Source organism: Thunnus maccoyii, chromosome 1, assembly GCF_910596095.1.
Source record: "Thunnus maccoyii chromosome 1, fThuMac1.1, whole genome shotgun sequence".
Lineage (NCBI taxonomy): Eukaryota > Metazoa > Chordata > Actinopteri > Scombriformes > Scombridae > Thunnus > Thunnus maccoyii.
Window position 1 is genome coordinate 20,839,460 of NC_056533.1, and position 13,095 is coordinate 20,852,554.

Sequence of the window (13,095 nt, forward strand, 5' to 3'; positions counted from 1 at the left end):
TACTACTCAACCTGGATAGCCGGAGTAAGATGGCGGAGCTGCTGGAGTTTCTGCACAGTGTTGGATTATACTACAAAAATACTAAGAACTGTCAAAAAGCAGCAACCAATAAATAACTGTGGAGGGCAGCAATACGCCAGTGCAGCGTCTATTCTGCCTAAATAACAGAAGAAGAAGAAGAAGAATTGTGCGTACGTGCTGGACATTTGTTTGTTTGTTTGTTTTTTAACTTCATTGAGTACAATAAAGAACGAGGTATATTCTTGTGGACAAAATGCCAGGGGGATCACAAACAACACATAACAAATAGAAAGCAACATAAATAAGAAAAAATAATAAAATAATAAAGAATAAAAAATAATAAAAAATAAAATCAAAATAAATTAAACAACAGAATAGCTAAATAAAGACATTAAAAAAATCACTCATTAACAGTGTTTACAGCCTTCTTATTATTGTAGCTGTAGCTGTAAGTAGCTGTAAGAACATCTCGTATTCTTTATGAAAATCTGAAAAGAGGCTTTTTGTTACACAAATATGAAACTTAGCTAAAATAATAACGAGGCTGATGATGTAGGCTTGTTTCTTATGACAGAGTATTAGGGACACACTGAGAATAAAGTATTTTATTACATTAAAAAAATTGTAATATTAAAGTTGTAATATAACGAGAATAAAGTAGTAATTTTACAACAAAAGTCGTCATTTTATGAGAATAAACTGTTATAACGAGAAAATATAACAGCCTATTTCATAGGCGCAGTCTGCATTAAAATGAGGAATGTGGAGAAAAGTTACACTTTAGACTAGATTGCACAAATGACCAAATACGTAATCTCTTACGACACATCAGCACCAGATTATTATTAGTATCAGGACTTTGAAATGATTGTGCAAACGACTGTGTCTATACCGAAGAAAGAACCACACGGACTTGGAAGAAATGGCCTCTTTTGTAAAAGAAGAAATGTCTCGAAGCTCAACGGTTACATCTGATATAACGACTTTTTTCTCGAAATATTATGACTTTATTCCTGTAATCTAAAATACAAATATTTTTCTCTCAGTGTGGCTCTAATTTTCTTTCTGTTGTTACTTAAAAACCCAAACAGAACATGTTTATACAATGGAGCAAAATCAGCCATTAAATGTACCATGAATAAACCTCTTGCCGCAGTCTTTCAATGTAGTAACATGCCAAAATAAACGAGGCACAGTTATAGACTGTGCAGAGCAAAAATCAACACAATGAAAAAAACACAGGAAATTGAATAAACTCGGTGACGTCATTGTTGAGCGCCTCTGCTGGCCTTCGGAATGGGCTCGACTCCTGAGCCTTGATTTCTCCACTTGTCCCCCAGCATATCAACTTTTTATTTATTTTTATAAAGCAAAGCCTCTTCGCGATGACATTTGGAGGTACGTCTACAGATCGAGACACCGCAGAGGCATCCGTTGCAGACATTTCACGCGTTGCCATGGTAGATGTGAGTGAGTCCATCCAGCTAGCAGCGTTAGCAAAGTAGCTAACTAGTCTGAAGCTTTGGGAGATGTCCAGTGATACGTTATAGCTACAAATATATACAACTAACGGGCCTTACATAGCATTACCTACCATTTTAACCTGTCATCTACATTTATTATTAGTATACGAAGTGTCATGCTGTCATTTATTTATGTTTTGCGGGAAAATAGTGATTCTAAGTAGCTAACTTTAGCCAAGTCACCCACTAGCTAACGGTAAACAGTAACTGAAGTGAAGAGTAACGTTGGCTGGCGGAGATTTCTCGGTTGTAACTATATTATAAGACAGGAGTTGCTTTGTTAGTGTAGAGGAGGCGTTTGTTAGGAGAAGCAGGCTTTTTGAGTGTACGGATAACAGCGCTGAGAGAAACCAGGAAGCCTCTCGAGTTTGGACCAGGGTCTGGTGTATAAATAAAAAAGGAGATCTTTGAGATTGAATCCAGGATAAATGAGTTAACCTGCTTCTTAAAACAGCTCACGATTCACTATGGTGATCTAGCTGGGCTTATACACCACAATCTCAACTTTCTGTCTTTTAGATGTGAAGTGATAGCTGGATTGTAGAGTGTTATCTCTGATTTATATTAGAATAAAGTTGATGTATAAAACCAAAAAGTAATAGTGAAGATGTGCTAAAAAATATTTTGCCTGCTCATTATAAGGTGCTCTATTTGTGGATGTATGTGGGTTCTTCACTTTAAAAAGGGGCCATTTAGTCATGTTATGTATTTGTTATGTGTAAAATGTTGTGAATGCATGTGAAAAAGGATGTATGCAATTGGTGTGATTGTGAATTTTGATTAGTTAAACATTGTGGGTTTATGGACAGTGTTGGAGAAGTGCCTGCTGTTGTAACTTCTTTGACCCCACTGACCTGTTTCTAGGCCATTTAAACTAATGAGATTCTATGCAGCAAAACTTTGTTCAAACTCGAGCATTATTTTAAATTCTAGATGAGATGCCAAAGATATGCAGGGCTAAGTTTTGGGGAAATGCGTGTAAAATGATAAAGTTATGTAGAATACTTCTATCTGATGAGATGGTATCACCATAAAAAAAATCTAATCTTTGGTTTTAATGTTTCACTCAGCATAAACATCAAATAGCTTCAATGAAGAGTTGGAACCAGCTGATTTTTGAATATATGTTATAATGTCGGACAGTGTGGAATAAGATCATTTTTACAACTTTAAGGCCACTTAAGGGGACATAAAACTGGGATGTTTAGCAGTTGAGGTGTGTCGGGGAGGTGTGATGGGTGACTCATTTGATAACTATTAAACAAAATGTCTCCCTTGATTACAATGGTATCACTGTACAAGCGATTCTGTAGTATTTGGTGTGGTGCATAACTTTTTGTTATACATTTACTACTCTGTATAACAAGAGAACAACAAAAATCCAAAATGGCTAAATAAATCACATATTCAATACAGTAAGTCAATATTGTAAATAAATATGTACTACTATATGAAGTGCTTTCTATTTCACAGTTTTTATAGACAGCTGAGATAATGAATTTTTAAGACACTCAACATGACCATATGGGCCATCATTCAAAAGACAAACGGCCATAAACTAGCAAAAAGCTGAAGTGACAGAAAGTACAACCGTTCAAAGTTCAAACAGGTTCAGTTATTGAAGAGAACGAGAAAATCACCCATCTGATAACTCCGATTGAAGATGAAGTTGGTGTTTGGCCAGTCTTTAGGTAGCAGCAGTGCTACAGCCTTACCTGCAAAGTTTATTGGCTGACCGGCAACAGCATTCTCTGCCCATTTCTGTCTGTACAGTGACAGATCAGTGTGGCAGCAGCTTTCCATCTGTGGTTCAGCATAGACTTACACAATCTGTCAAGGACCATAAATAATTTTCTAACAAGCCTGAAAATGAAGATTTGATTATTTTGTCGTTTTTACTCTGTTAGACATTCTTTCATCAGTTTAGCCCTTATGTGATGCAGCTGTATGTAACCCTGAAAAAGATTTGAGTTGTACTTAAGAATCCTTTCTGTTTTCAGGTGAATTGGCAGATGAAGTCAGCCAGGTGATTTCAGAACTGTTTCCTGTGCGGGCGGACTGGCTTGCAAGTTTCAGTTCCTGTGCAGTGCAGTAAAGCTACTCACTTGGTCAGAGGATCGCAATGAAACCAGCTCAGGAGCGCAACCAGGAGTGCCTACCTCCTAAGAAGAGGGATCTCCCAGTTAGTAACAGTAGTGGAACTGGAGGGACAGGGGGAGGTGGGGCTTCAGGAGGAGCAGGAGCAGGAGTAGGAGGAGGAGGAGGTGGTGGTGGTGGTGGTGGCGGCAGTGGAGGTGGCAGTGGTGCTGGTAGTGGTATTGGAGAAGATGAAGTGGTTTCCATCCAGAACTCTGTGGCTAACAGTGACTCTCAGGGAGGGACCCCTGGATCTGGAGAGTGGCTGCGAGCTCAGCCAGGGCTTCATTATGGAGTGGATAGTTCTGATGGCATACCAGCAGTGCCAGTTGACCAGTACAGTATGCTTTATAAAGTAGCTCTTCCATCTGTTACCTACTCACCTACCAGTCTTCACCCAGTGTTAAGCCACATCTCTCCAGCCTACACTGTACACTCTCCTCTCTTGCAGCATCCGGGTCTCCCTTACCCTCCTCTTGGTTATGCCCAGATCCCTCATTCCTCTCTCCAGTTTGTTAGCTCCCCTTATGCAGCAGTACCCTACGCTCTGCCCCCAGGGTTTGTCCCGGGCTCATTAATCTCTCCCTCAGGCACAATCCCGCAGCCCCATGCTGTGTCCCACCTCGTTCCCTATCCATCTGTCATACAGGAAGGTGTTGTTTCCCCACCTCCCCCGGCCCAGGTAGCTGCTCATACCTTTGCCAAAGTTGCAGCATCTAGCGGTGTCCCGCTGATGTTGCCTTCAGAGCAAGCTGCCCAGCAGCACCTTGGTACTGTAGGAGTTCTACCTGCAACAGAGCTCAGCTCTCGAGGGATGCCAGTCTTCTACCATCCTCAGGGCGCCAGGGCTGCCACTGCCACCAGAGACCCACATAGTGCCCAGCAGGAGAATGAACCAGAGATGAATGGAGGGGATAAAGAGCAGGGGTCCAGGGAGGTTGTGCCAGAATCGGCCTACACTTCCAGAAACGCACGGCTACAGCAGGTAGCACCCAGCTCTGCAGCACAGGAGCACAACCAGGACAGAAGCCTGCAGAGCCGCAGGTTGGAAGAGAGGAGCTCACCTGGCCAACGCAGCACTCCAGACAGCGACCTGGAAGTAAGACACATTGTTGGCCTCCTCATGTGACTAATGTTTTCCTGTTAATCTGAGTTTCCCAGCTTTTATCTGAAACTGGTAATAGAAATGTTCATGTAAATACAAGACCATTTTCATGTGAAGGGATTAGGAATAACCTGGTTATCACACCTTGATTTAAGATGAAGAAACTTGATCACTTGGTCAGAAGTGATCAGTGATCAGGTTTCTAAAATTGTACATATGTGCATGAAAAGACCTCTGATAGATCATTCAGTATGGCACGCAACAGAATGAACTGAAAGCAACATTTCTGGAAACAGGCTCATGTTGTTGAAGGAATAAAATATTCCAAGAGACAGAAACACTGCAACTTAATAACAGAAAATATACTTCTCACATAATTTTTTTCAGGATGTGAAAGGTGTAATCAGAGTTCCTGGCTTTACATTATTACTGCATGCAAATGTACAGTACTGATCCTGATTTTACTGTGGTATTTTTATATTCAGTCAAATTTATAGAAATTTATATAGCCTAGATATTTATTTTATATCATCAGTATGTCTGTCTTAATTGTACACCTTCTCATAGCGGTATCTCTAAGACAATGCGTGTTTTAATTTAGACTCTACTTCCTTCCTTTATTGTGTGCTGTGTTAATTGGGCAATCACTCACAGCTTCACAATTGCCACTTTGTACCAAAGCTGTGGTTTCATGGAGATTTGTGGTGCCCAGTGAAGCCCACAGTTTGCTTAATTTGTGCTGCTGTTCAGGGAAAGAAGTAGACGATTCCTTAAAAATTAGATTAGTTCAGGCACTGTTGGTTGGCTGGCATCACTGACCACTAATCACTCAAAGTAATTAGTGCCATTTGAATTTCAATTTAGTTTTCACAGTAAGGACGTTATAAAGTAAGGAAATGTGGCAAAAAGCTGCACACTACATCGTTAGCTTAGGAAAATGTTTTAAAATAAGGAAAATAGGAATAACTGGTATTTTTACACCTACAAAAAAGGCAGAGCAATGGTGGCAATAATGTTTAATAATGGCTGCTGCTTGATTTGATTTTGGATGTTGTGATTTTTAAAAAAAAAAATTTAAATCAGGCAAGGCTCTAAAAGTTTACCCCCTTTCCAAAATTGTATAAATATTCATATAAAATGATTATATAAACATATGAAATGCTTATATTAAATTGTAAGGCATGTAGAGTATCTTTAGAAATTGTGTGTTGGAGTGAGCTTGAGTGGTGATATGATTAAAATGTATTTATTTACTGAGCCCTGCAGATATTACATACTTGCATACTGTGACTCAGGCTCCTGTGGGAGTACATTTGAATGTCTTGTTGGAAAGCGTGTTGCAACCCAATTTTGAATTGGGTGTTTCAGCAATATTAAACAAGGTCTGACTAACAGTTTATTTGTTTAATCAACTTGCAGGTGCAGCAGGTGGTTGGTCGTTTGGCCTTCCCTGGCCAAGGCAGCAGTGGAGGGAGGAAGGAGGTCTCCTTTGCTCCCTTGAACCTCTCTCAGGGTGCTCAGAGAGCCAGAGATGTCCATGGAGAGAGCACAGGAGTAATTTCTGGCCGCACTGCGTACGCAGCCCAACCTGTGAGTTACAGTGACCCCAGAGTGACGGGTCTCCAGCAGCAAACAGGGCAGCCAGGCCATGCTGTCATGCTAGCTAATGGGCAACCAGTCCTTATTCCCCTGGAGTATCATCCACAGCATCAGCCTCAACCACCACAGCAACACTACCCAGGACAGGCTAATGATGCCTCAGCCAGCCATGCCTCTACCACCATGGCCTCCCCTAACCCCAGCTTTAAAGCCTCTGATCCTTCAGCCAGAGTGTGCCTCTCTGAACGGGCTGTGGGCGAGCCGGCCACAGCTCAACAGCAGCAGCAGCAGCAGCAGCAGCAGCTCCCCCAGCAGCCGCCTGTTCAGCCTACAGCAGATGTGACTCAGGCCTTAGCTTCAAGCCTCATTCCTGCCTCGGCTCCCTGCAACCCGTCGCACTTCATGAAGGGCGCCATTATTCAGTTGGCTACTGGGGAACTGAAGCGTGTGGAGGACCTGCAGACTCAGGACTTTGTGCGGAGCGCTGAGGTGAGTGGGGGGCTCAAAATTGACTCCAGCATGGTGGTGGACATCCGTGCCAGCCAGCAGAGACCAGGTCTTGTGTCACTTCACTTTACTGTTGGGGAGCAGCAGAGCAAAGTGACCATCGATGTGCCCCCGGAGCACCCCTTTTTTGTGTTCGGCCAGGGCTGGTCATCCTGCAGCCCGGAGCGCACAGCCCAGCTGTACGGCTTGGCCTGCCATCATCTGCAAGTAGGAGACGTGTGTGTATCCATCACCCTGCAGCAGCAGCTTCAGCCACAGCAGCAGAAACAACCGCAGCACCATCATTCACAGCAGCAACAGCAGAACCTGTCCAGGACTTTGAGCAAAACCAACGCTACATCAGGACCTGGTCACCAGCTCATGGGGCCACCTGCCCCTCAGCAGTCACGGCCACAGTCTCATTTCAGGATAGACCGCATTCACAGAGAAAGACAGAGGGAGGGGGATAAAGATATGGTCGATAAGGAGGAAGCCACACACTTGGGGGTTGTTGGGCACACTGAGCCGCTCATCAGGCCAAGTAGGACCTCAGCAGAGCATCCCAGGAGTCAGAGCAGTTATCACTTGCACACAGAGGGCTCTGCTTTTACAGGAGCAGGGATGGGAGCAATGCAGGCTGCACTAGGTGCTTCTCAGAGGCGTTGGTCCTCACCTGGCCTCCAAAGATACAGTATGAAGGGAGACGAAGGGCAACGCCCTCAGATAAGCACCTCCGGCCACACAAGGCCCTCATTCATTCCCCAGGAGGTCAAACTGTCCATTGAGGGGCGCTCTAATGCAGGGAAGTAGCATCACATTTGGTAGCAACTACAGAAGAGACTGCCACGAGTAAAAATGAGTCTGACAAGGAGAGAAAGAGGAAAAAAAGAGTGTGAATGTAGCCTCAGAATGTTTGAGATTTTGCACACCTAACAAAAAAAATACAAGATCTTTGTCGTATCTGGTGAGAAGTTCTGGTTCCGTTTCACTCAGCCAAAGGATAAGAGCCTGTGGTATCCCAGCCAGCAGAGGTCTGACAGGGACACGAGAAGCTGAGTAGAAAGTATGTAGCTGATGAAATGCCTACCCTAGTCCTTACACACTGCATTTCTCTTCCTCCCTCCCTCCTTTGTCACCACTTCCTCATACCCACGCTTGGAGGTCACCATCTCATTTAGAATACTCTTGCTTCCTTTTTGACCAACACGGACTACGAAAGAATGTGTTTGTAGCGCGGTGAAGCTACCAACTCTGCAGGGTTTGAGTATTGAAAAGATTACAGCCAATGATCTTTTATCTCCTCCATTCCTAAGATCCTGTTTCCTTCTAAAGCATTTACCCAAAAAAGAGTGAGTTTGCTGACACCAGTGGCTCCTGCGGTGATGTTGGCAGCGTTGACGCTAACTGTCAGTGTATGTTACATTATGCCTCTACGGCAGGAGTCTAAAACCTCTGCTGTCAGCAGAGATATTCTCTCCCTTCCTTGCTTTTCAGGAGGCCGGTCTGCAAAGAGTTGGATCCTCTCTCAGGCCAAGCGTGGCATGTCCCACTTGTCTTACAATCGAAAATAGTGATAAATCAATCAGTCTCTCTATTCAGCAATCGACTTTCACTCCAAAAATAGTTTGAATTCATCATTACACACCATCACGCCCTCCGGTTTGGGCCGACGTAACTAACACGTGTGTGTCTTTGCATAAACGCCACAAATTGGAATCACGCTTTGTTCTCTATGAATGTTAGAGATATCTTGCATTCCAGTATCATCAGTGAGAATATCCATCAGTTAGTGTTGAACTTCATTCAAACTTCATTTAGAGAATCATTTCCCATCCTGAGCGACACCCTCCCTCCTCCTCCTCACTATACCTCAAAGCTTTCCAGACCAGACCGGTGACTTTTAATGCAATTTTGAAATGGTGTAATTAAAGGAGGAGGCACTGGCTGGTCATCACCAAAGCTACCTGTGGGAATGAACATCCTGTCACATCACTGACTGCAGGACACTTTAGCGTAAACCCTGGACAGCGGGGTGGAAGGGCCTTCTTGTTTGAAAGAAAGCCTGTGTGCGAGTGAGTCATCCACTAGGTGTTCTTTCTGTCCGCAACTTGAGTTACTGTTTGCTCAGTTACCAAATTAAAGCAATAGTTGTTTTCACAGCTCGCGGCTGTACTGCTCTCCATAAGGAATCTCTCTTTTAATCTCTACATTTGAGGTGTGAGATCTCTTTTAACCCCGACTTTTAAAGGTGATGCACTATTTTGGTGTTCATTTTCATCGATTCTTCAGTAGTTCTACACAAGCAAAGCACGCCTTTTGATAAATTTCTCAAAAACCATTGTAGATTAAACAGCTTCTCTTGTTTGATTCTCCATCTCACTGATGATATTTTATCTTGTATGGATTTACTCAAGTGCATCTTTAAGAGAGGCTTGACTCTAATTAAGTTGTGAACATAGTTGTGAACATTATCTTCTGTATTGTCTTTTTGTTTTGACGTATTCCAGTACAGTACGGTCCTTCGCTGTCGTGCTAGGACATACTTTATCCAACGCATCTTATGATTGTCTTGTGTTGCACAAATGTCACTCATTGATTTCACACTGACCTTGTAATAGGAATCACAGTACAGTAGATGTTTTTTTTTTTTGTTTTTTTTTATGAAGGGAATATGTTTAAAGTGTTGTTGTTGGTGTTTTGTGGTGAGATCGAAAAAAAAACTGACTTGCATTTTTAACTCTGTTTACAAATTAGCCAAGATGAATGCTGCAGTTTCCTCGTGGTGACAGAATTTTTTTTTATCCTCGTCACTGAAAAAAAAAAAATTTTTCAAAAGGGTGAAATTGAAAATAAGTGCAATTAGATCACACATGAAATCATTCAGAGGTTTCTAATCAGACTGCATACCACGCACAGACATTCCCATTGAAAAGCGTGACTCACACAGTACCAGTTTGTGTTTCCTCACCTCTGACAAAACATTTGATCACCTTTAGAATAGTTCATACTTTTTTTTTTCATATCTCCTTTCATGTACGTGCTCAGGCACAAATCTAAGGATTTGTTAGTTACATTGTTGTCAGTTTTGTGTCCGACTAATGTGCCGGTGTCAGTACTTGTAGACTTTTGAGCTAGCTTGTCTATTAGCCCCCCAGACACTGTTAGAAATGATGTCTTCTGACCAGCAAGGGTCCCACTTCCAGTGCTACACAGAAGCAAAGGTATTAGATTTATTTCATACACACCCGCTTCCCTGCCCCCCACCCTCGAGTAAAGCCCCTGCCTCCTTGTGGTCCTTCGAGTACATAACCTTATGCTCTGTCCTCAGGTTGAGGGGCATGAGAGAAATATCCCACAGGATTGACCCGAGGACTGAACAGGGCCTAGTAGACTCATCCACTGGTACTGTCATTATGAGATTGCCATTCAGAAAATAGTTTTACTACCATTTCAGAACACACATCACACACTCACCACGTTGTGTTTTTTTCATGCTGTAAGCAATATACATAATACCTGAAAACATTTCACATAGTCTTGGCGTTTTCTATGCAGTAAACTCAGTATTGTAAATGTCATTGTCTTAAGTACACCTGTCTGAAGCAGCAGGGCAGGTTGGCTGATGCAGTCTTTTTACGCTGATGTCTGGTTATTGGATTTATGCTTTATTCTTCTAGTGATACAAACCAGTATTTTGCTTTGCTACTTTTTTTTTTTTTTTTTTGCTCAGTGGTTCCCATCTTCCCACCCGTAAGTCACAGTAAACTCTTATTGTCTTCTTACGATGCCACACAGCTGGAGCCGTACCACTCAAAATGAGTGTCGCTCACTTTCCGTGTGTTAATCCAGCATTGTTTTTGGCACAATTGCCACTCAAACGCTGTGTTTTAGGTCAACATGCATTTGGCGGGTTTTGAACAGTGCAGGCAGTGCCACCTGTGACTTTACCTCCAGTTAATTCTCGCAACAAAGGCCATCCTGTGCTACCACGAGCCTTCAAGCAGGAGAGCTCCACTCGTACCAAGATGTCCGACGGATTTTACTCACATCACTTGATAGTCTGTTGCTGTAATTGCACTAAATGCCCTTCTTTACAGTGTTTAAAACTGTTGGTAAACTGAAGAGTTTCAAAAATGTAAAGCACACAAAATCATGGAGAAATCACAAGTTGTGTGTTTCTGTAGATAGATGTTTTTGGGTTTTTTTGTACAGATAGCTTTGATAATGCTTGTCGATAATGCCTTAAATTCTGCTTTGTACAATGTGTGTTGACATAATGGAATAATGCTTCTGGTAGACTTGGTGTTCCCTTTTCAGGCTGTGCAAGAGCAAATCACAAATGTCCAGCCTTGACACTCTTGTCATGCTTACAAGCTGAAATGAATATTTAGATGTCCCAAAGGGTGACAATGAATTCCCTTTTGGCCCCAAACGGTTCAACCATGAAATGTGCAACTTTAATTGTGTGTGTGTGTGTGTTTAGTTTTTGTTTTTCTCACAATCTATTCCGTTACAGTTCTCAATGCACTCTTTACTTAACATTTAATTCCTGTTTTTTCCCATGTGTGGACGTGAAGTAAATGGAAGCACTTCTTACAAGACAATGCCAAGAGCATCAGCAACAGAAGGCAATCCATCAACTCTTACACACACACACACACACGCAGACAGACACACGCATCTGTTGTTATTTTTATTGTTGTTGCACAGGATGCATACTTTTTTTTTCATCCATAGAATAAATGGATTGTGTTTGGTGTATTGTGCTTTGTACCCACAGTCTCTGGCCAACAGAAGGTGGGTTTGAGTGTATGGAGACAGACAGGCTGCGTAAATCTGATAGCTTTCCATTGGTGGTAATGTGACGGTTTATTTGTTTTGTGACGTTGGCAGTGCAGATTTTTTTTTTTTTTCTCCCTGTGTGATCTACTTCCTATTGTTTGATCCAGTATTGAACTGCAAAGGTGAATTTAAGACTGTTTTTGGTATTGCTGATGTCGAATTAAATCAGGAGAAATACAGAACGGTTTAAAGTTTTAAAGAAGTCTGTGTATTTTCAGATTTGACATTGTACTTTTTTGGCACAAGGTGACACTGCTTTTTATGTGACGTGTAACTATCTTAAAAACAAAACAAAAAACAGTATCTTTTTTTTTAAATGCCTAAATCTGCAAAATATATGCAATGATGTAAATGTAACATTCAATCCTCAAGTATAATCCAGGTTGTATGAACTTTGTATAGTGAGTTTTAATATCGTATGGCCGTACCAATATGTATTGATCTTTATCAGAAGCCTTAGAGTTGTCGACCCAAAGTGCTCCCTTAGAATACCCTACACCTACCTGAATTTAACAAAGCATTAATATTTCTATTTTGTTGCATTTTCATTTGTACCCTTTTTGAATAAAATAGATTTGTACTGTATATTTGTACCACTCTGTGAACTACTTAGGGCGGTTTTTGTTTTTTTGTTTTGCTGTTTTAATTCTATGTACTTTAAGGACACAAAGATATTGTATTTTTATTGTTACAGCTAACTTGGAGACATTGCATTTATCATGTTTGTTAAGTAAACACAATATAATATATATATACAAATATAAATATAAACTATTATCCAACTTGTGTGCTGTGTTTCTTAAGTTGCATTTACTTTTGTATTTTAGTTTTTTTTTGTTTGTTTTTTGTCTTAAGCGGTGTTTAGAGAAAGTTATGAAGTTACGTAAAAGCAGTAGTGGGAAAAATGTTCAGATCCTGAAGTAAAAGTTCTAATACCACAATGTAAAAATACCCCCAATACAAGTAAATGTCCTACATACAAAGTACAGATATATCATCAGCAAAATGTTCTTGAAGTATCAAGAGTAACAAACCAAAGAGGTTTGGGACAGCTGGTTTAACATAACAGCACATTGTGTTATAAACTTATCCTAAAAATCTGAAAAAGTAACTTTAGCTGTCAAATAAATGTAGTGGAGTAAAAACGGCAATATTTCTATTTGAAATGTAGTTGAATAGAAATATAAAGTACCTCAAAATTGTACTGTAGTACTTGTACTACTGTTTCCACTTGGATTGGTGGAAGTAATATATATAGATATTTTACATATGTACAAATGGCAATACAGTCAGTGTAAAACACTATTGGTAGTGATAGTCCAGCATTAATAAATTTACTTTAGAAGTTAAAAAGTATTGTCACAATATACTTACATGTCAAAA

The 13,095-nt window shown here is 41.1% G+C and overlaps 1 protein-coding gene across 1 annotated transcript; it reads left to right on the forward strand.

The window, feature by feature from the left end:
- Positions 1-1,303: 1,303 nt before the first annotated feature.
- On the forward strand, positions 1,304-11,911 carry atxn1l (ataxin 1-like). Its single transcript, XM_042417920.1, has 4 exons — positions 1,304-1,487; positions 3,545-3,811; positions 3,869-4,779; positions 6,205-11,911. The coding sequence occupies exons 2-4, from the start codon at positions 3,667-3,669 to the stop codon at positions 7,678-7,680; spliced, it is 2,532 nt and encodes an 843-aa protein (XP_042273854.1). The 5' UTR covers positions 1,304-1,487; positions 3,545-3,666; the 3' UTR covers positions 7,681-11,911.
- The last annotated feature ends 1,184 nt before the right edge of the window (positions 11,912-13,095 follow it).